The sequence below is a fragment of the Curcuma longa genome, chromosome 7, assembly GCF_044706935.1.
Source record: "Curcuma longa cultivar G26 ecotype Majalengka, Jawa Barat chromosome 7, ITB_CL_G26_1.1, whole genome shotgun sequence".
Taxonomy (NCBI): domain Eukaryota; kingdom Viridiplantae; phylum Streptophyta; class Magnoliopsida; order Zingiberales; family Zingiberaceae; genus Curcuma; species Curcuma longa.
Window position 1 is genome coordinate 5,328,009 of NC_133867.1, and position 20,431 is coordinate 5,348,439.

General features: G+C 39.9%; 3 protein-coding genes and 1 pseudogene across 5 annotated transcripts; all 4 read left to right on the forward strand.

The window, feature by feature from the left end:
- The first annotated feature begins 159 nt into the window (after window positions 1-159).
- Window positions 160-1,243, forward strand: LOC141832184 (zinc finger protein AZF1-like; annotated as a pseudogene).
- Window positions 1,244-4,302: 3,059 nt separating this feature from the next.
- LOC141832255 (3-oxo-Delta(4,5)-steroid 5-beta-reductase-like) lies at window positions 4,303-5,659 on the forward strand. Its single transcript, XM_074719749.1, has one exon. The coding sequence runs from the start codon at window positions 4,347-4,349 to the stop codon at window positions 5,556-5,558; it is 1,212 nt and encodes a 403-aa protein (XP_074575850.1). The 5' UTR covers window positions 4,303-4,346; the 3' UTR covers window positions 5,559-5,659.
- A 3,727-nt stretch (window positions 5,660-9,386) lies between these two features.
- Window positions 9,387-10,729, forward strand: LOC141831517 (3-oxo-Delta(4,5)-steroid 5-beta-reductase-like). The gene has a single exon (XM_074718887.1). It carries the CDS (start codon window positions 9,436-9,438, stop codon window positions 10,645-10,647), a length of 1,212 nt encoding a protein of 403 aa, XP_074574988.1. The 5' UTR covers window positions 9,387-9,435; the 3' UTR covers window positions 10,648-10,729.
- Window positions 10,730-10,937: 208 nt separating this feature from the next.
- On the forward strand, window positions 10,938-20,355 carry LOC141831518 (signal peptide peptidase 2-like). Of its 3 annotated transcripts, XM_074718889.1 has the most exons (13): window positions 10,938-11,100; window positions 11,626-11,652; window positions 11,727-11,808; window positions 12,632-12,747; window positions 12,854-13,005; window positions 13,105-13,190; window positions 14,662-14,789; window positions 15,885-15,935; window positions 16,858-16,944; window positions 17,027-17,096; window positions 18,826-18,962; window positions 19,047-19,124; window positions 20,142-20,355. In XM_074718889.1, the coding sequence occupies exons 3-13, from the start codon at window positions 11,769-11,771 to the stop codon at window positions 20,238-20,240; spliced, it is 1,044 nt and encodes a 347-aa protein (XP_074574990.1). In that variant the 5' UTR covers window positions 10,938-11,100; window positions 11,626-11,652; window positions 11,727-11,768; the 3' UTR covers window positions 20,241-20,355. The 3 variants fall into 3 exon arrangements, with proteins under 3 accessions (XP_074574990.1, XP_074574991.1, XP_074574989.1); XM_074718890.1 differs by lacking the exon at window positions 11,626-11,652; XM_074718888.1 differs by having other exon boundaries at window positions 10,939-11,100; window positions 11,626-11,808.
- The last annotated feature ends 76 nt before the right edge of the window (window positions 20,356-20,431 follow it).

Genomic DNA, 20,431 nt, shown 5'->3' on the forward strand with positions numbered 1-20,431 from the left:
ACGTAACCAACTATAACATCCAATCACAAAGCGGGTAGAGATGCTGACGTGTCGCTGATGTTTATCTTACTTGCTCCACTTCGCCGCCTCAGCTTCCGTCCTTCGACGCCACTTCCCTCCCTTCGTCTTTTCTATAAATGGCGGTCTTCTCTTCGCTCTCTTCAAATCGAGTCTTCGATTACCACTTCCAGAAGAAGAAGAGGTCGGCCATGGCGATCGATGCAGCGGTACAGATCATCAACCGCGAAGAGAGGCTGTCGACGCCGCCGGCTTACCAGGTGGAGTCGTGGGCGAAGAAGAAGCGATCGAAGCGCCCCGCGCCGCCGACTCCAGCTCGCAGTCCGACGAGGGCGGCGACCGCCGGATGCCCACCGAGGAGGAGTACCTCGCCCTCTGCCTCATGATGCTCTCCCGCGGGATCAGCGGCGGCGGCGGATCTGGCCTCCTTCCGGGGCCTCTGGGCAGGCGCCCCTCGTCGCGCCCCTGCGGCGGCGAGGGCTCAGTCGTATGAGTGCTCTGTGTGTGGCAAGGTGTTCCCCTCGTACCAGGCTCTCGGCGGCCACAAGACCAGCCATCGGAAGCCCGCGGCCCCCGCATCCGGCGGAGACGACGCGGCCTCCGCCACGACTAGCGGATCCGCCGCAGCCGGAGCCGGCGGAAGGGTGCACGAGTGCGCCGTGTGCCACAAGTCTTTCCCGTCGGGGCAGGCGCTCGGCGGCCACATGAGGTGCCACTACGAGGGCGTCATAAACGGAAGCGCCGCCGCGAAAGCGACGAAGGAGGCCTCCTCCTCCGGAGCGGCCACCAGCTCCGGAAGGAACCTGGCCTTGGATCTCAACCTGCTGCCTCTGCCCGCGACGCGGACCGGCTGGTCCCACGCGAAGAAGAAGGGGGAAGACGAAGAGGTGCTGAGCCCTCTGGCGCCCTTTCCCGCCGCGAAGAAACCGCGGCTGCCGACCGCCCCCATCGCCGGCGCAAAGCGAGAGGAGGAGGAGGAGGTGATGAGCCCTCTGGCGTTGACCATCAAGCCGCCGCCGCTGTTGACCGCGTCCATGGGCGGCGTCGGCACACCGTTGTCGACCGCCCTAAAATTAGTCAGCTTCATCTAATCGTTTAAAATTAAGAAATTAGAATTTCTTTTTCTTCTTTAATTTATGTATTTTTTTTTCTCGATTGTGGATGTTACGACGAATCATTTCATTCATTTATATATAAAAATTATTTATTTTATTATTTAATTTAATTATTTTGCATTCCGTGCACGAGGGAGGTATAGGAGGCAATGGCGTGGGGAATGGGGAGCTTTGAGTTGACTTTGCAGTATGAGTTGTGTTTGGTTGAAGTGTGACTTGCGTGTTTACCGCGAAAGATTAGTCTTCGCTTAATAATTAGTTCAACTAATGACGGCGGTAACATATCAATTATAGATACCTCCACTTGATTAAGAATAAAAAAACAGAAATGATTGTCTTCTTGGTGAAGTAATTTGTTAGGCTCATATTCTAGGTGATATTTGATTCTCAAATGCCCATTTGCTAATATCCACAAGATAAAACTAGATTTGTGAAAAAAAATTCATGCTTTAGAGAGGAAGCTTTGAATCGCGCTCATTCCTCGCGTGAGCCTCCAAATCGCGTCACGTTGCAGTGCGGCGCCACCTTTCGGATCGCGTGAGCCTTTCTCTCCTACGTCTCCTCTCTTCTCTCGCGGCGGACGGCTCGCGATCGAAGGTCTTCTCTCGTGGCGGACGGAAGAAGAAGCTGCGGCACTTCTCTCACGAAGATTGATCGGCAAGATTTGAACCTGCGTCTGCCCTTCATTGGCAAGCCCTAACTAAACCTCAGCTGTCTCTGGTCCTCTGCCATCGTCAACTCTTGTTTTGGTCGCGAGCATCAATTTAGAAATCTTCTCTTCTCAATAGTAGCAGTTCTTCCTTCTTTTCTCTTCCAGCGCCTCAAATTCCAGCTACGAGTAGCAGCAGCATCCTTGCTGCCCCTTTTTCGAGCGGGCCAACAGCAGCAACATCGTTGCTATCTTCCAAGTTTCAGCCACAGGCAGCCGTCCTTTCTATTCTCCAGCAACTCAACAACAGCAGTACCAAGGTTCCAACCGCCACCAGAAGCTCTCATCTTTTGTGTGAGTTATGCCAACTTCATGAAGAAACCAATCATCACTTGTTTTTTTAATGTCCCAAGATTTGTGAGATATGGGGCAAGGTCAAGCATTGACTCGGTATTGGATAAATTTTTACTTCTTTTAAGGAGATGCAACAAGTTCTTGGGCGGCATTACAAGAGTGTGTGACGAAAAATTAAGACATGCTACCTCGGCATCTCTAGCTTGATATACTATATATGGGAGGCACTAAATCGAAGACGTTATCAATGCATATCCCAAATTTTGATTGAATTTTTCGCAAGGTGCAGGTCCATATATATCAGTTTGTAGATCTCAAGCCACGGTAGCATCCAAGTTGCCGGTGACTCTGTTCCTAAGATGAGATTGATTTTGTAGTCTGTAGTGTTTTGTATGACCCGCAAATGAGCATACAAGTGTTGTGATGTGTGAACATGTGGGACTATGATGTCTTGTTGTTGGTAGTGCCATCAGTTTGATGTAATTTTTTGTGTGATGGGTCATATGTGTATACTCAACGACTAATACTGTCTGGGCTATGATACTGATCTTTTGATTGTACATTTGAGGGTCTAACATCTTTTATTTTATCTATATACGAACTATTTTTTTAAAAAAAATAATAGAAATGAATATAAAAAATAATGATGGAGGGGATAATTAATTATGTTAATTTGTATATGAATATCAAAAATAATAATCTAGTAGATAAATATTAATTTCGTTGATTCGAATATAAATATAAAAAATAATAATTTAATAGATAATTATTAATTTTATTGATTCGAATGAATATAAATATCAAAAATAATATTTTTAATCACATTGATTTGATAGAATACCAAGAGATATATAATCAAATTCGACATTCACAATTATAAATATTATTAATCAAAAATTAAAAATTAATTAAATAATAATTTAAATAGATTTACAATCCTAATATTACAAAGATTAAAGTACCTTTCAAACTCTAATAAAATAAAAATAATAAAAAGATTAAAAACTCCTACGTTCTTGCATCATCTTTTTATGACAAAGAAAATTTACTCTTGGATTGCTAATCTTCTCGGTGGCATGTCAACTTCGTTCTGATACTAACTAATGCAATTGATAATTATTAATTCTGTTGATTTATACATAAATATCAAATATAATGATGCAACGGATATATATTGATTCGTTGATTCGAACATCAATATTAGAAATAATGTGTAGTAGATAATTATTGATTTTATTTATTTGAATATGAATATCAAAAATAATAATATAGTAGATAATTATTAATTTTGTTAATTTAAATATGAGTATTAAAAATAATAATATAATAGATAATTATTGATTCGGTTGATTTGAATATAAATATTTAAAATAATTTTTTAAATTTTATTAATTTAACAGAATAATAAGAGATAAATAATGAAATTTTATATTTAATAAGAAACTCTTGCCCGACTCTTCTTACCTCAGATGTCGCGTCAAGACCTCCTTGAATACCTAGACAATACAAAGCCTAGCCGAGCCCTCAACCAGTAGATTGCTGAGTCACGCTAGCTTTTATGGTAAAAAAAGTCATAGACCATAACTATTTAAAAAAGGCAAATATTATATTTTATTTAAAAATATTATTATTTTAATGCTATTTTAGATTATAAATATTAAAAGGTTGCGGTAATCAAGTTGTACAAAAATTTAGTTAAATGTAAATAATTTTCTCTTAATGGAAAATAGTTTAATACAAAGGGACACGGCAATTGATTTTAACCAAATTTCAATCATTTTAAGTATAACAGTATGATCATGAAAAATAATTAAAATTAATTTGTGAATAAACTTTATTTTATTTTCCTAATCAAATGGAAAAATTGTCTTTACTCTTGGTACCAAAACCGATTACTGAAGGCGATAAGAACAAATGTTGTAAGGAATGATAGACCGTCACTTCTTAGTAAGTAGCTTCCTGTCGTTATTCAAAAATTGAATTATAATATTATTTTAATATAATATCCTTATTTTTTGTGATGTAGAATAATTCAAATCTTCTACAAAATGAATTTTTAAATCAAATTTAATAATAATTATTATTAAAAAATATTTAAAATATATAATTAAAAAAAATCAATATATACTTAGGATTAGATACTGCGACGCAACCGAGTCCCATTTCATTTCGCTACTGTCTTCTTCAGTTGAACGAGAAACTCCGGCGGCATGAGTTGGTGGTGGGCGGGCGCCATCGGCGCGGCGAGGAAGAAGCTGGACGACGACTCCGCCGCCTCCCTCGGCGTCAAGTACGAGAGCGTCGCCCTCGTCATCGGCGCCACCGGAATCGTCGGCTCGTCCCTCGTCGACATCCTCCCGCTCTCCGACACCCCCGGCGGCCCTTGGAAGGTCTACGCCGTCTCCCGCCGCCCGCCCAACCCTGATCTCCTCCCAGCCTCCGACGCCGACGATGCCGCCCTGCCCGTCCACTACGTCCAGTGCGATGTCCTCGACCCCGAAGACGCCTCCGCTAAGCTCTCCCCGCTCGCCGATGTGACTCACATCTTCTACGTTGCCTGGGCCAATCGCACCGTCGAGGCCGAGAACCGCGCCGTCAACGCGACGATGCTCCGTAACGTCCTCGCCGCCGTTGTCGCCTCCGCCCCCAACCTCCGTCACGTCTGCCTGCAGACGGGCCGCAAGCACTACGTCGGCCCCTTCGAAGCCCTAGGCAAAGTCCCCGCTCATGAGCCGCCCTTCAGCGAGGACCTCCCTCGTCTCCCCGTCCCCAACTTCTACTACGACCAGGAAGACATCCTGTTCGACGAATTGTCCAAGAGGGAGGGCGGCGTGACCTGGTCGATCCACCGCCCCACCATCATCTTCGGCTTCTCCCCCACCAGCCTCATGAACCTAATCGGCACGCTGTGCGTCTACGCGGCGATCTGCCGGAAGGAAGGGACGCCGCTCCGGTGGCCGGGAAACCAGATCACATGGGACGGGTTCAGCGACGCGTCGGACGCGGATCTGATCGCGGAGCAGCAGATCTGGGCGGCCGTCGATCCCTACGCGAGGAACGAGGCGTTCAACTGCAGCAACGGGGACGTGTTCAAGTGGAAGCGTCTGTGGGCGGCGCTGGCGGAGCAGTTCGGGGTGGAGGCGGTGGGGTACCAGGAGGACGCGGAGCGGTTCACGCTGGCGGAGGCGATGAGGGGCAAGGAAGCAGTGTGGGCGGACATCGTGGCGGAGCACGACCTGGTGCCGACGAAGCTGGACGAAGTGGGTACCTGGTGGTTCGCCGACGCGGTGCTGGGCGTCCCGATGGAGCACCTCGACAGCATGAACAAGAGCAAGGAGCACGGCTTCTTAGGGTTCCGCAACACCGTCACTTCCTTCAACTCTTGGATCGAGAAGATGAGGGCCTTCAAGATCGTCCCCTGATTTCCTTTCCTTCTCCGATCTCGATCATCTTCCTGGCGTTGGTGTTCCTATTTTTATCAAATAAATCTGGTTCAAAAGTCGAAATCATTGTTGTTCTTGGTCGATCATTCCCAATTTGGGAAAAGCAGAGATTGATGTCCTTGCTTGTGTGTGAGAGGCCGGATCTAGAAACTTCTGGTCCAGTCATGTACCTCAAAATAAAAAACATAATACTAAATTAAATCAATAATAGATGCACTATTAAAATATTTTTAAAAATTAGTTTTTATTTATATTTAAATAATAATTGTTCCGGTTTGATGCCTCCTACCTCAACCGTAGCAAACCCTACCGGCGAAAAGAATCAGGAGAAGAAGAGCACTGAACAAACGGATTAGTTGGGTACCAAGATTTTCAACAGACTACTCTGACACTCAAGTCAGTTCAGAGAAGTAACGAAAAAGAAGAAGAAGCAGTGCTTGAAGAATCTGGAATTAGAGAGAAAGTTTTCATACCTGTCTGGAGTTTATATACTCACTGAGAGAGATATCTGTGCGGAAGTGTGAGGTAGCTGCGGGGACAGATTCTACACATTGCTGATAAGCGAGCAGATAGGATAGCATTTATGGGACATGGTCTGCAGGCCTAATAATTACCCTATGACTTGGACATGTAGATTATTCTTGTCTTTTAGCCGAGAAAGAAAACTCGAGAGGATAAAGATCTGACAACCTAGTAATCGTCCTTATCTTGTGGCAGAGCCGCACGCTTGAGCGTTTTGCTGTTAGGTGCTGCTAGGCTGCCTTTTGATAGGGAGGTACCAGAGAAGGACTCCGCCGAAGTGGCATAAAGTGATCGGGTTTGTTGAGGTAGAGTCGATCGAGATCGGGAAAGAGACTGAGCAGCTGAGCTGATTAGAGCCGAGAGCAATGGTGGACAGCCGAGGTCAAGACTGAGCGTATGACTGAGTGAGTAAGGTAACTGATTTTGTATCCGAGTGATCAAAATAGCCGGGGTCGTGGTCGAGTGGCCGAGTGACCGAGACGGTCGAGTGCCGAGTGACTTAAACGACCAAGTGTCGAGTGACCAAAATGGTCGAGTGTCCAGTGATCGAAGACGGCCGAGTGATCGAGACGGTCGAGTGCTGAGTGACTCAAAAATGAGCGTCGAGTGACTGAGATGGCCGAGTGCCGAGTGATCGAGACGGGCGAGTGTCGAGTGATTGAGATAGGCGAGTGCCGAGTGATCGAGACGGTCGAGTGCCGAGTGACTCAAACGACCGAGTGCCGAGTGACCAAGATGACTGAGTGCCGAGTGACCAAGATGGTCGAGTGCCGAGTAACCGAGATGGTCGAGTGCCGAGTGATCGAGACGGTCGAGTGCCGAGTGACTCAAACGACTGAGTGCCGAGTGACCAAGATGAAGTGCCAAGTGACCAAGATGTAATTGAGTGTCAATTTGACTGAGTGAAATCGCAATTGAATTAGTCATATGGGATTTGATCATTGACTCATTGACCTGCCAAGTTAGATCGATTATTGACTTCTATATTACCACGTCAGGTTTATAAAGACGTGTCGTATCAATAATAAAAAAGATTTAGTGATTAAATAATTTTCTAAAGCTATATATAGGAATATAGCACTGAATGGAATTTCACTGAACCAGCTCGGCGTGTGGAGAGTTGTTTTCGATTTTTTTTCCTCCCGTCGCCTATTTCCTCGCAGTTCGTCCATGGCGAAGCATCCATCCCCTCAGATCTGCGATCGTCGAAGGTACACACGTGGTAGATCTTTCTTTCATGCGTTCCAGTGACTCATTTTCGATTCCAAGTGTTGCATCTGTTCCTCAATTCATCGGTTCGAAATTTTCTTTTGTTCTCCCGATTGTGAATCTGTTTCATGTGACTGCGATTCGTTGTGGTTTCTCGTTTATTTCTTGTTTGAGTCATTTGAATCAACCTGCTTAGATCTGTTTCGAAGTATGGTTTTGAATCTCTTTCTCCAATTTGTTGCTTCTACTAGGAGATTTACCCTTTTGTTCTTCCGATTCTGAATTTCTTCGGCGACTGCGACTCGTTGTAAATCCAGTGAATCATTCACTTCGATCTGCGATCTTACAAGCCATCTTCGGAATATCTTCCATTCGAATTTCCATTTACGTTGTTGAATTTTTTCTTCATATGTTTGTTCTACATGATCTTGCCCTTTTGGTCTTCTAATTGTGATCGCGGTTCCTCGTTCATTTTTATTTAAAACATTCGGTTCAATATGTTTACATCTCTGTTTTAGCAGTATCACTACTTCATATTTAAATCCTGTCAATCTTCGAGTTCATTCCTTCAATGTTCCAACTTTTTCCAATTATTTTCATTTCTGTTTTGTTTGATTTGTATGTCAATGAATCAGTGGAGCGAAATGCCTTTAGTTTTAGATTTATATCGATCTGTCGATCTTCTTTTCATCATTACTGCCTTATTTCTCGATAAATGTATATATATTTGAAAGAGAAATTACTAAAAATGTGAGCATAAAAATTATCATTAATTTCTAAAATTTAAAAGAACGCCTTTAAATTTTGTATTTGATACTATATCTTTCAAGTAATTTGTAGTTTTTCTCTTTTTTAATATATTAATATTAATTTTGAGTATTTTATTTATTTATTTATTTTTATATTTTTATTATTAAAAGTTATATATAATGAATAATAATTATTTTCGTATAAATGGGGCCTTTACAAATCTAAAATTTTGAATATGTCTATTTTTCTGAAAAAAAAAAGATGAAATCCACCACCCAGCGGTCTCACATTGTCAGTCTCACAATCATCTACAAGGAGGTAAATCGAGAAACTACAGTTGGTCACGATGGAGGAGGGTATTGCTCGGTTTCATCGAGATTTGAACTTTTGTTCTCTTTTGCAATTCTATTTCGTCGTAACCAACTTAGCTATGTCCCGGGAGCAAAAATTGTATTGGATAAATTTTTTATAGTGACCGATCCCACCGTCGAAACAGTCCCATATCAGAAAACTCTCTAAGGAATTTTTTGAAGGCACGGTGCAATTATATTGATTAGAGCCTATTTCCAAAATAGTACTTCAGTTAACAAAGACATATTGCTAAGAAGACTCAAACTCAAAACCTTAGGCAACATATGTTTCTATGCTTATCATTTAAGATAAGACACTTTGATAAAAAAATTATAATGGTAAATTTTTTATAGTGATCAGTCTCATCGTCAAAATGGTCTTATATTAGAAAACTTCCTAAGGGATTTTTTGAAGATACGGTATCATTATTTTGATAAGAGTCTACTGCTGAAACAACACTTCAGTCACTACATATTACTAAGAGGACTTAACCCGAAATCTCAGGCATACATATGCATGTATACATATTTAAATATTTTATAATAACTATTTAAAACTATATCTTATTTTATTTATTTTTATCCAAAAAAAGGCCGGATCTAGAAACTTCGGGTCGAGTCATTTTCCTTAAGATAAAAAATTAAATTAAATAAATTATAGATGCACCATTAAAGTATTTTTTATTTATATTTAAAATAATAATAATAAAATTTTAGTTACTAAATAATTTTCTAAATCTATATAGCAGACGGAATTTGACTCAACCCGTTCGGTGTCACGGTGTGTATGTTCTTAAACGTTGTTTGGTTGAAGTGTTAATTGCGTGTTTACCGCGAAAGATTAGATTAGTCTCCACTTAATTAGTTCAACTAAAGACTGCGGAAACATTTCAATTAAAAACTGCTTTCACTGTGTTAATGTTGAATTATACTCATTTAAATTATTATTTAAATGAGTATAATTCAACCAATTCCCATTTCATTTCGCTACTGTCTTCTTCAGTTGAACGAGAAACTCCGTCGGCATGAGTTGGTGGTGGGCGGGCGCCATCGGCGCGGCGAGGAAGAAGCTGGACGACGACTCCGCCGCCTCCCTCGGCGTCAAGTACGAGAGCGTCGCCCTCGTCATCGGCGCCACCGGAATCGTCGGTTCGTCCCTCGTCGACATCCTCCCGCTCTCCGACACCCCTGGCGGCCCTTGGAAGGTCTACGCTGTCTCCCGCCGCCCGCCCAACCCTACTCTCCTCCCAGCCTCCGACGCCGACGATGCCGCCCTGCCCGTCCACTACGTCCAGTGCGATGTCCTCGACCCCGAAGACGCCTCCGCTAAGCTCTCCCCGCTCGCCGATGTGACTCACATCTTCTACGTCGCCTGGGCCAATCGCACCGTCGAGGCCGAGAACCGCGCCGTCAACGCGGCGATGCTCCGTAACGTCCTCGCCGCCGTTGTCCCCTCCGCCCCCAACCTCCGTCACGTCTGCCTGCAGACGGGGCGCAAGCACTACTTCGGCCCCTTCGAAGCCCAAGGCAAAGTCCCGGTTCATGAGCCGCCCTTCAGCGAGGACCTCCCTCGTCTCCCCGTCCCCAACTTCTACTACGACCAGGAAGACATCCTGTTCGACGAATTGTCCAAGAAGGAGGGCGGCGTGACCTGGTCGATCCACCGCCCCACCACCATCTTCGGCTTCTCCCCCACCAGCCTCATGAACCTAATCGGCACGCTGTGCGTCTACGCGGCGATCTGCCGGAAGGAAGGGGCGCCGCTCCGGTGGCCGGGAAGCCAGATCACATGGGACGGGTTCAGCGACGCGTCGGACGCGGATCTGATCGCGGAGCAGCAGATCTGGGCGGCCGTCGACCCCTACGCGAGGAACGAGGCGTTCAACTGCAGCAACGGGGACGTGTTCAAGTGGAAGCATCTGTGGGCGGCGCTGGCGGAGCAGTTCGGGGTGGAGGCGGTGGGGTACCAGGAGGACGCGGAGCGGTTCACGCTGGCGGAGGCGATGAGGGGCAAAGAAGCAGTGTGGGCGGACATCGTGGCGGAGCACGATCTGGTGCCGACGAAGCTGGACGAGGTGGGTACCTGGTGGTTCGCCGACGCGATGCTGGGCGCCCCGATTCAGCACCTCGACAGCATGAACAAGAGCAAGGAGCACGGCTTCTTAGGGTTCCGCAACACCGTAACTTCCTTCAATTCTTGGATCGAGAAGATGAGGGCCTTCAAGATCGTCCCCTGATTTCCTTTCCTTTTCCGATCTCGATCATCTTCCTGGCGTTGGTGTTCCTGTTTTATCAAATAAATCTCGTTCAAATTCGAAATCCTTGCTGTTCTTGGTCGATCATCGCCAATTTGGGCAAAGCGAAGGATTGATTTCCTTGCTTGTGTGTAAAAAGGCCGGATCTAGAAACTTCGGGTCCAGTCATTTTCCTCAAAATAAAAAACATAAAACTAAATTAAACCAATTATAGACGCACTATTAAAATATTAAAAAATGCTTTTTATTTATATTTAAATAATAAAAGGATTTGACTCGACCCGCTCGGTGCTAACGTTTCGAGACGCGCCGTCGCCGCTCGCAGGTTGCTAAGGAACGCTCGGAAGCGCGGAGAGGAGTTGCGAGAAATTGCAAGCAACTGATCTAGGGTTTCTTTCCAGGAGGCCTTCCGACCTCCCTTGGTTGCAGGAAGAGGTAGAGTGTCTGTACTCTTTGATACCTTACGATTGTCGCCATCGGCCTCTTTCCGCTCTTGTTTGTATCTCCAGAATTGTTTTTCCCCCTTTGCTCGTGTATTAGTGTCATAGTTAGATTAGGGCTGTGTTGGAATCTCCGACTTGTTTTTGTTTGTTTGGTAGTGGACATCGGAGGTGATCACGATGGATCCGCTCACTATCTTTGGATTATCTCTGTTGAATTCTGAGTTTTATGCATTTTGGAGGTTTTTGTTTGTTTGTTCATTCTTGAATGCTAGTTCTTCTTTTTAACTGTTCAGTAAGTAGGTGTTGACTGATACATCTCTCTATCTTTCGTGGAACTAGGTTTTTATGTTGTGGGCTTTGTTGCTAAAGATCTTTCCTTTTCCTGTGTGGAAATTGTAGAATCCTTCAATCTGATTGGGCGTTGGTTGTTGGCCACCTTCAAGTTATTGCCACTGTGAATTTGACTTGTGTGAGATGAAAGTGATTTTTTTTTATGTTTATTTCTTTCCTCATGCAGGTCACAATTTGTGGGAGGATCATAACTGTACTCTGTTGCTTAATTTATTGCTGAATTGTTAACGTTTAGCATTTACAAAAAGATCATATCTTCCTTGCCAGTTTGTATAATCGTCTCTTGCAAGAGAGTTTGAGTTTGCAACAATGAGAAGAAATGAACGACTTGCAAACTTTGCTCTTTTAGGTACGCTGCCTTTGGTTTATTTAGTTTTATTTATTTGTTTATCTTTTTACATAACATGCAATTCAGATAATTTTATTTCTATTTTGTGGATGTAATTTGTATGCTTTCATGTGCTTGGTTTTGTTTTTCTTGGATATGCTGATCATCACAAGCCTTTTCCATGACTTGTGCGGGTACAAGGTTTCAATATCAATCCATTAGCACCATAAGTTGCAAGAGCCCTCATAGACATAAACCAATCCAATATGTTGATTTATGAATCATCTGAGACTAATTGGAAAAAAGAAAAAGACATAGGAAACATGAGGCAAGCAGTTTATATCATCTTTGATGTATTGGATCAGATTGAGGATTTGAGCAATTACACAGAGACGGAAGATATCTTCTTCTCCATCCCTATTGCCCTTCAGTCAAGCAATCATGAATTGCAACTATTTGATGTCCAATTGAACATTTTGAGCGCAAATGGATTTTCCAATAACATTTCCCCCTCATTTTGGGATGGAAAATTCGTAAAGACCCTCCACAAATGTACATAGGTCATTTTTAAAAGCCCATTGCCTTTGAGGGACCCTCCCATTGAAGGATGATCCTATCTTGCTTATGTGCTTATAAAATATTAAAATCTTTGTTTGTGTGTGTGTGTGTGTGTGTTTTGCTCGGTTTAAGCCTTTACATTGAAGCTTGCTACATTTTCATAGTATTTGCAACATTTTACAATTAAGATGTGCTGCAATAGTTTTTTTTAAAACAGTATGTTGTATTTGTAGGCCTCCAATTTCATATTTATGTCATAGTTTTTGTGTTTGTTTTTTGCTTGCAGGGTTGACCTTAGCTCCACTTGTTGTGAAAGTAAATTCCAATGTGAATGTAATTTTGACAGCATGCCTGACTGTTTATGTTGGTTGTTATCGATCAGTCAAGCCAACACCACCCTCAGTGAGTATTTTTTACTCTTCTTTTGAGGCAAGAGTCTGTTGTTGCTTGACATGCTGTTGGTTTAGATTAATATTTGTTACAAAGTTACAACGTGAAATATGTGCAGGAGACAATGTCAAGCGAACATGCCATGCGGTTTCCTTTGGTTGGGAGTGCAATGCTGTTATCACTGTTTCTTCTTTTCAAGTATTTCTCTAAAGATCTGGTCAATGCTGTATTGACATCTTACTTCTTTATTCTGGGAATTGTGGCTTTCTCGTAAGTAATTTTGTTTTATTTGGGAATGAGATGTGTTATTGATGATATCTACTAGAATTATTGATGTAATGCCTCTTTTTACCTATCATTGATACACAGGGCAACACTATTACCATCAATCAAGCATTTTCTCCCAAAACACTGGAATGACAACCTGATCGTTTTGCGTGCTCCTTATTTTCACTGTATGCCATTGTATTTTAAAAAGAATTTTATTTATTTATTTAGTATCAAGTTGAATTAGTGGGTGCATAATTTTTTGGGTGATTAGCATCATAAATCTTGAAAAAATTGACTTTCCTTTTTTTTTTTACTTGAAATTTTGTATCGCTATTGCTTCTTGTAGCCTGTATATCCACAATCTATGGTAACACTACCAGCTAACAAGGTAAACTCTACCATAAACTAATTGTGTTCTTGACATTCAAATAGTCAAATGTTTGTGGTGGCTTTTAAGATACTTCAAATAAATCATTATGATAGAGTTATGTATACCAGAAAATATGCTTCATCAAAATATAAATTTTACGTTTCCATTCTAGTAGTATGTGAGATAGACATGTAGTATCCCTTGGCTGGTAGTTTGGTTGCCGTAAGTAGGGATAGTTTTATGATGGAACAGTATTTTTGAGTCAATAAGGGTAAGCTCAGTAGACTGTGCAAAGTGGGCACACAGTAGTTTAGTTTAGATGGAAAGGATTGAGCCAGTCTAGTGAACTTCATTCAAACATACTTTTACTTTATATTTCCAATGGAAAAACTTAGAAAATAAAAATCCATATTAATAACTTATGCTTGGCTATTGACTTGTCTATGTTCTGTCCCTGTTGAATGCCAGTTATAATGTTAGTTCTTTTGTGCTGGTTAATTGCATTTAGTTTATGGTCAATCTTTCTCATGTCATTAAATTCAGGAGCTTTTGTTACTTAGCTGTCACTTAACAAGCTGTGTGGCAACTGGCAAGCTCTAACTTTTGAAGAACAATGTAGATTTTTTTTAAGACAGTTTCAAAAAACAGTTCAGGTGGTACTTAAGCTGCTACATATGTATTATCCCGAAGGGGGCTAAATGGCTATCTAAACCATATACTCCTGCAAAGATTTACATCCTACCTAGAAGACATGAATTGCTTAGGTTGATCAAATATATTTCAAGACAATAAGGATTGCATAGGTTAAAAAATATGTTAATTACCTGTAAAAATATACATTTTGTGTTAATTGTAGATTGCATAGGTTAATTAATACTCATTGTAGTTCACTTATTTAGTTTTATCAATATAAGTTATTTTGAATGTTTTAATGTGGACCATATATCAAGCAACATACTGCTTATGCATTAGGTTGTGAGTTAACTGCATACTGATTATATACATTGTTTGAAGTACAACTTTGTTCACATTAATTTGCAGAAGTCAGCCGCTGATCGTATATCATAAACTTGTTGAGATTCAAGTTTATGTGATTGTTCCTCTCTAATCATTTACCAGTTTCTTATTACTACTGAATTATTTACATTTTTATTCATTTGCACACACTTTTTTGGCTTTTCGTACCCAACCAGCTTGTGGCAAACTTCTCTGAAGAATCCTATGCTATATGCCCTATTGCTTTTATCTTCTGAGGTAATTTATTTTCTCAACGTTCCTTGTTGCAGCTGCTTCTCTGGAATTCACTAGATCTCAGGTTGTTGCATCAATACCAGGAACTCTTTTCTGTGTTTGGTATGCTCTTAAAAAGCATTGGCTGGCAAACAATATCTTGGGCATTGCATTCTGCATTCAGGTTAGTTCTCTTCCTAAACAACATGGTTATTTCTTTGACTTTTGTGTTACTTGTATGATGTAGTTGGTTGATATGCTTAGTTTCCTGTCCATTTTGTTCGTTGTCTATATCTTTTGCAAAATTAGATTATAGCTTCTACCTGGGAAATAAAGTTCTTGTTATTTCCCTTTTAGTTTTGTATGTTACTTTTTAGCTTGTATTAATAGTGTGATTGTGGGAAGACTTTCATCTTTCCTTGTACCAATTCTGATTCAATTACCAGTTTGTTGTCTTTGTTAATGATCTGATATTTTTGCACACTTCTTCATTCTGGTAAAATTTAGATTTTGTACAAAGCCATTGCATAAAAATATCGATCTCAGAACAGCAAAAGAATTATAATTTTATTTTAAGCATGTAATTCTATCTTAGTACACTTCTTTACTTGCTCCTAGCTGCTGTTTGATACCATCACTTGTGATGTTAAACAACTGCTAATTTGTTGTCTTTTTCCTCTTGTTTTTTGCCTAATCTGTCTGCGTAGCAAAAGAGTCAAGATGTGCAAAAGCATCATAAATATTTATAATAGTTATCAGCAGATACTGTAATAATAACATATTAGAGTTTATAATAGTGTTTTGAGGTATTACAGATTATACTCGTGCTGAGACAAGGGAACTAGCATTACTTGCAGAATTTGGTTTGTTACTAGGAACTTTTTGCTATACCTCAGATAATACTTATAGAGATTGTACAAAAATGCATGTCGTGGACATGCACACACTCAAATAGAGGTTTCTGTGAACTTATTGCCAAAGTACCATAATAAATCTAATTCGATCTTGTGTATCAACAGTTTGACATGTTACTTACTAAACAGAGGTTATTATGAACTCACTAACATAATACTATAATAAGTCTTTTTTATTTTGCCTACAAACAGTGTAACATGTTATTTATCTATTAGTCTCCTCCGTAGTATTTATTTGGTATTTAATTTTGTACTTAAATATCGGAGGGATGTATTTCAAAAATAGGGTATCAACGTGGAACAATTCAACATTTTTGTTTACCATTTTCCCCAGAATGTATTTCAAGCTCTTCTTCTTTGTGCAGGGAATCGAGATGTTGTCATTGGGTTCATTTAAAACTGGTGCAATTCTTTTGGTAAGATCGGATCATTCTTTCTTCTTCCAGTACTAAAATACAACATATCTCTTTTCTGAATTATTTCTTGTTATTTGGTTCTGGTTTAAATGTGGTTCTATGCATTTTCTTACCTGCATACAATATTGCAAAGGTGGCGATGTTATTATATGGAGATGCTCCTAGATAAAGGACTAGGGAAAATATGTCCACATGGATACTTTGAGGCAGATTCCTTAGAAGTTGACTGCATGATATAAACTTTTCACAAGTTTGACAGATTTGTCAAGAAAAATGTGGTCCTATGCATTTTCCTCAAAGCTACACTAGTTTGATATTTCCTGTCATTGGAAATTTTCAACACATCAGGTTATAATTGTAGATCATGTCTTTGATATCATGTATCTCTTCATGCTTTTTTTGAACTTTCAGATTGTCTTCCCATATCAATATAAGATAAAGCAGAAGAAAATTAACATAAAATATTGTGCATAATGTTGGGGAAGAAGTTACTAATAGAGGCTATTATATCACTCATATAAGCTACTTGAGCAGCTTTATTCACTATTATAACAGGATCCATCGTGCGATTATGAAAATAAGATATGCTTTTGGAAAACTTTACTTCCTAGGGAGCCCTACCCAACTTCATGCAGTATACTTGCTCAAAACCCCCAAATTGTGTAGATACTATGCTTGCACCCTAAGCTTTGTAACAGCATTGCTTGCGGTGTTCTGCATTTCATAGGTTGCTGCTTCATTCTATGTTATTGTGATTATGATATCCATATGTATATATGCCATGATTTTATGGTTGTCTTATCAAGGATTTTTTTAGATCTTTGAACCTTATAAGCCCTTAACTCCAGACATATATATATTTTTAAAAAATATTTTTAGCAGCTAATTTTGTGTTTTTTGACTCTCCATATCTTAAATTAAGGTTGGACTGTTTTTCTATGATATATTTTGGGTCTTCTTCACGCCAGTGATGGTTAGTGTTGCTAAGTCTTTTGATGCTCCAATAAAGGTTAGTTATTTGGTGTATTTGGCCGTTTGCTTATAATACTTTTTGTTGCTTTCGTTAATGCAATCTTTTATCTTACCAACAGCTTCTATTTCCAACTTCTGATGCCGAACGACCATTTTCGATGCTTGGTCTTGGGGATATTGTTATTCCTGGTAACTTATCCAACTTTAAGACTCGTAACATTAGGGTATGCAATGAGAAATATGTTAATAATTTTGCTGGTGTTATGAAGTCTGTGAAGCTATTTGACAGTAATTTGACCTTAGTTCCACAAGGGAAAACTTTGTTTTACTGTCACTCACAAATGGGCTAAGTTGACAATTTCTCATAGACTGCAAACAAACTAAATGCTCAATTGCTCATGAACTTGTATAGTACTTGGATTGACAAAAGCTTACTTTTTTTATCTTCATTCAAAATTTTAAGCTAACAATAAAACAAAGTTTAAAGTTTGTTCTGAGCTTGGATATGGATGTGGCCAAAACTAGACATCCTGCTGGTGGACTGATTATTCCATCCTTGTGCTGAACCCTAATAGGAATAGTGGCAAGAACAAGTGACGGGCTTGTGCCTAGTCATAATGTCATTAAAAGAGGAGTAGGAGGAACACATACTGGAGGAGGAAGAAGCCACTTGCCTCATCAGAACCCTCACGGCCTCACCTGCAACTAACCCTCATCTAGACATGAAACCAAATTGTAAATTTTTTATTTTTTTAAAAAATAGTTATATCATGCCTTAATCTCTTTAAAACTCTTCCAAAGTTTTATGGTGACTCATCAACTCTATACCTGTATTATTCTTAGGGCATTTTCTTAATTATCAAAATTATAATGAACAAGCTTATGCAAATTTTGGAACTCATTTTTTTCCAATAAACATCTTCGAATTGAAAATATTTGAACTTGGTTCAGCTTGACTTGTCCACAGGCCTAACTTTTGAGCAGCTAGGTTTCTGATTTTCTATATCAATTTGTCGTGTATCCTTGTTTGCATCAATGCAATTGTTTTTTTTTTTTTTGTGCTACCATGAAGCATACTAAGGTCCTCGGCATTCTGTTTGTTTTACCTTGGTTGAGATTATCTATGTTTTTCATGTTTGGTTTGCTTCAACTATTTTATGAAATTGTCCTGAAGATTGAGTTAAACATGATCTTGCATGTTAGCTTCACCAACTGGATTACGTAATAATGCAATAACTAATTGATATTTTTCTATTGTCAAGTTGAGCTTGTTCTTGTCTAATGAGACCATAGAATGTTTTACCTATATAGCCTTTCTTGATTTTCCCAAGACTAATTCATATCAAGATCTCATGGAGTTCGTAAAAGAGTGAACCATCCGTATATGTGCTTTTAGGGTGTCCCATGTTGTAGAAATTATGCTGTTGCCAACAGAGCTTTTGAAGGATATCTTTCTTGGTTCAGCTTGCTAGTATTCTTGTGTTAAAATAAATAGGTTGGGTTATTTTTGCCTCGTTACATATTATAGATGACTGAGAAAATTGGAAGTATAGACAGGGATAGTGTGGTAGTATTCTGGCGAAATGAAAAGAACTCATTCTTCTTTGTAGAGGATTCTAAAGACTTGCTGTAGGCAGAAATTAGATGCTATAAAGCAATCTGTCTGGGATACAAATGATGACAAAACTTAAAGCGTAACTTTTCTGCTTCTAATTCTTATCTGCTTCCTCATGGATATGATTTTGTTTTCCATGTTTTTACTCATTTATTTTTGTTTATTTATTTATTTATTATTATTATTTTGATTCTGATGCAGTGAGATTTTTCAAAATATCTCCAAGCTTCAGTTTGCATCAGAAAGCTTTATCATAGTTTTCTTTATTGTTTTCTCAAGCCTTGACATGCTTGCTCTGCCCAGGAATTTTTGTTGCATTGGCATTGCGCTTTGATGTGTCAAGGGGAAAGCAAATACACTACTTCAATAGTGCTTTTTTTGGATATACAGTTGGTCTGATCCTTACAATCATAATCATGAATTGGTTCCAAGCTGCACAGGTGAACAACTGAAGCTGTATGGTACTATTATATGTTCAACACTTCTGTCTTCACATTGAAATCTCATGCTTTGGCCACATGCAGCCTGCTCTGCTTTATATAGTACCCGGCGTTATTGGTTTTTTAGCAGCCCATTGCCTATGGAATGGGGAAGTAAAACAGGTTGGTGCCAAACTCATGCATTTATAGCATATTGCTTAATTTCCTATTCCATTAACAAATTTAAATAGCACTGAACTATAACTCCTTCTCAGGGATTTCATTCTATGTTTAATGTGTGATTCAACTGAGTAGAATTGGAATATTTAATTTGACAGGATCTATGAAAGAAAATTTATTGAATCAAAATCTTCTTCAAGGATTTTTTTGAAGATTGATAGGGATTATTATGGTTTTATCCTTTTGAGTTATGTCGAGGAGGATAAGCCTTGAGGTTTTACTTCAATATCATAGAGTTCATGAACATAAGATTTAGGTTTTTTTTGAGCACTGAATTAGGGTTGCTGTTGTTCATGATGAGTTTCATATAAGATAGTAGGAATTGGAACATTAATAACTTGAAGTGCTAGCTTTAGTTGATCGCTAGAGTTGAACTTTGTACTTCCTGGATTTTGAGAAGCAGGAGCGCTGTAAAAGCATTAAAAGGAATGAGAGAAGCACAAATAGGAAATTATTGGAAGAGGAAAAAAATCTGTTCCACACAATAGTTAAGAAATCTTGATGGTATCAACATAATACCTTAGCATGATGCTATGTCCATCTATGCTGATCTTGAATCATACAAAAGGAATGCAGTAGGAATGGGAATGACTTGTGTTAGATATTGATCCTATCGGTCGATGCCGCTTTTTCAAATATTTATCACATAAGCCTCTATGCAATTAGAAATTGAATTTCATGTGGCCCCAATAATCTGTCGAGGTCATTGGGTGATTAAGAGTTGGCATACACTAAAACTAGGCCACCTTCTATCAGTGATAAACAATCTCTAGCTGGTTAATGTAAGTGCATGAGTAGCAAATAAATGACAATATACTGTGATTGTTGACATTGGTTTCCTTTTCGCAATGTTTATAATTGTTGCTATTGTTTTCATAGTTGGAGTTGTGAGTTCGGTTTTATTAAACATGTGTTTGATCATTGGTTCAAAATCTGATATCGACTCTGAAATGTTTACAGCTGTTGGAGTTTGATGAATCAAAATCGTCCACCGAGCAGAGCAGCGACACTTTGGAGCAAGAGGAAGACGACACTAAAACTGATAGAAAAAAGGATTAGTTGCTCATGTTGTGGTTCTCAAAACAATTCTAAGATTTTGTTGTGAATGGCGACGACTAATTTTTCAAGGGCTTTGCTGCCACTTAACTTATGCAATGGACTGGACTTACTCATATATGGTTTGCTATTTATAGATTGTCGAATGTTTTTCCCAGAGGAGATTCCAGTTTGGAGAAAGATGTGATCATAAA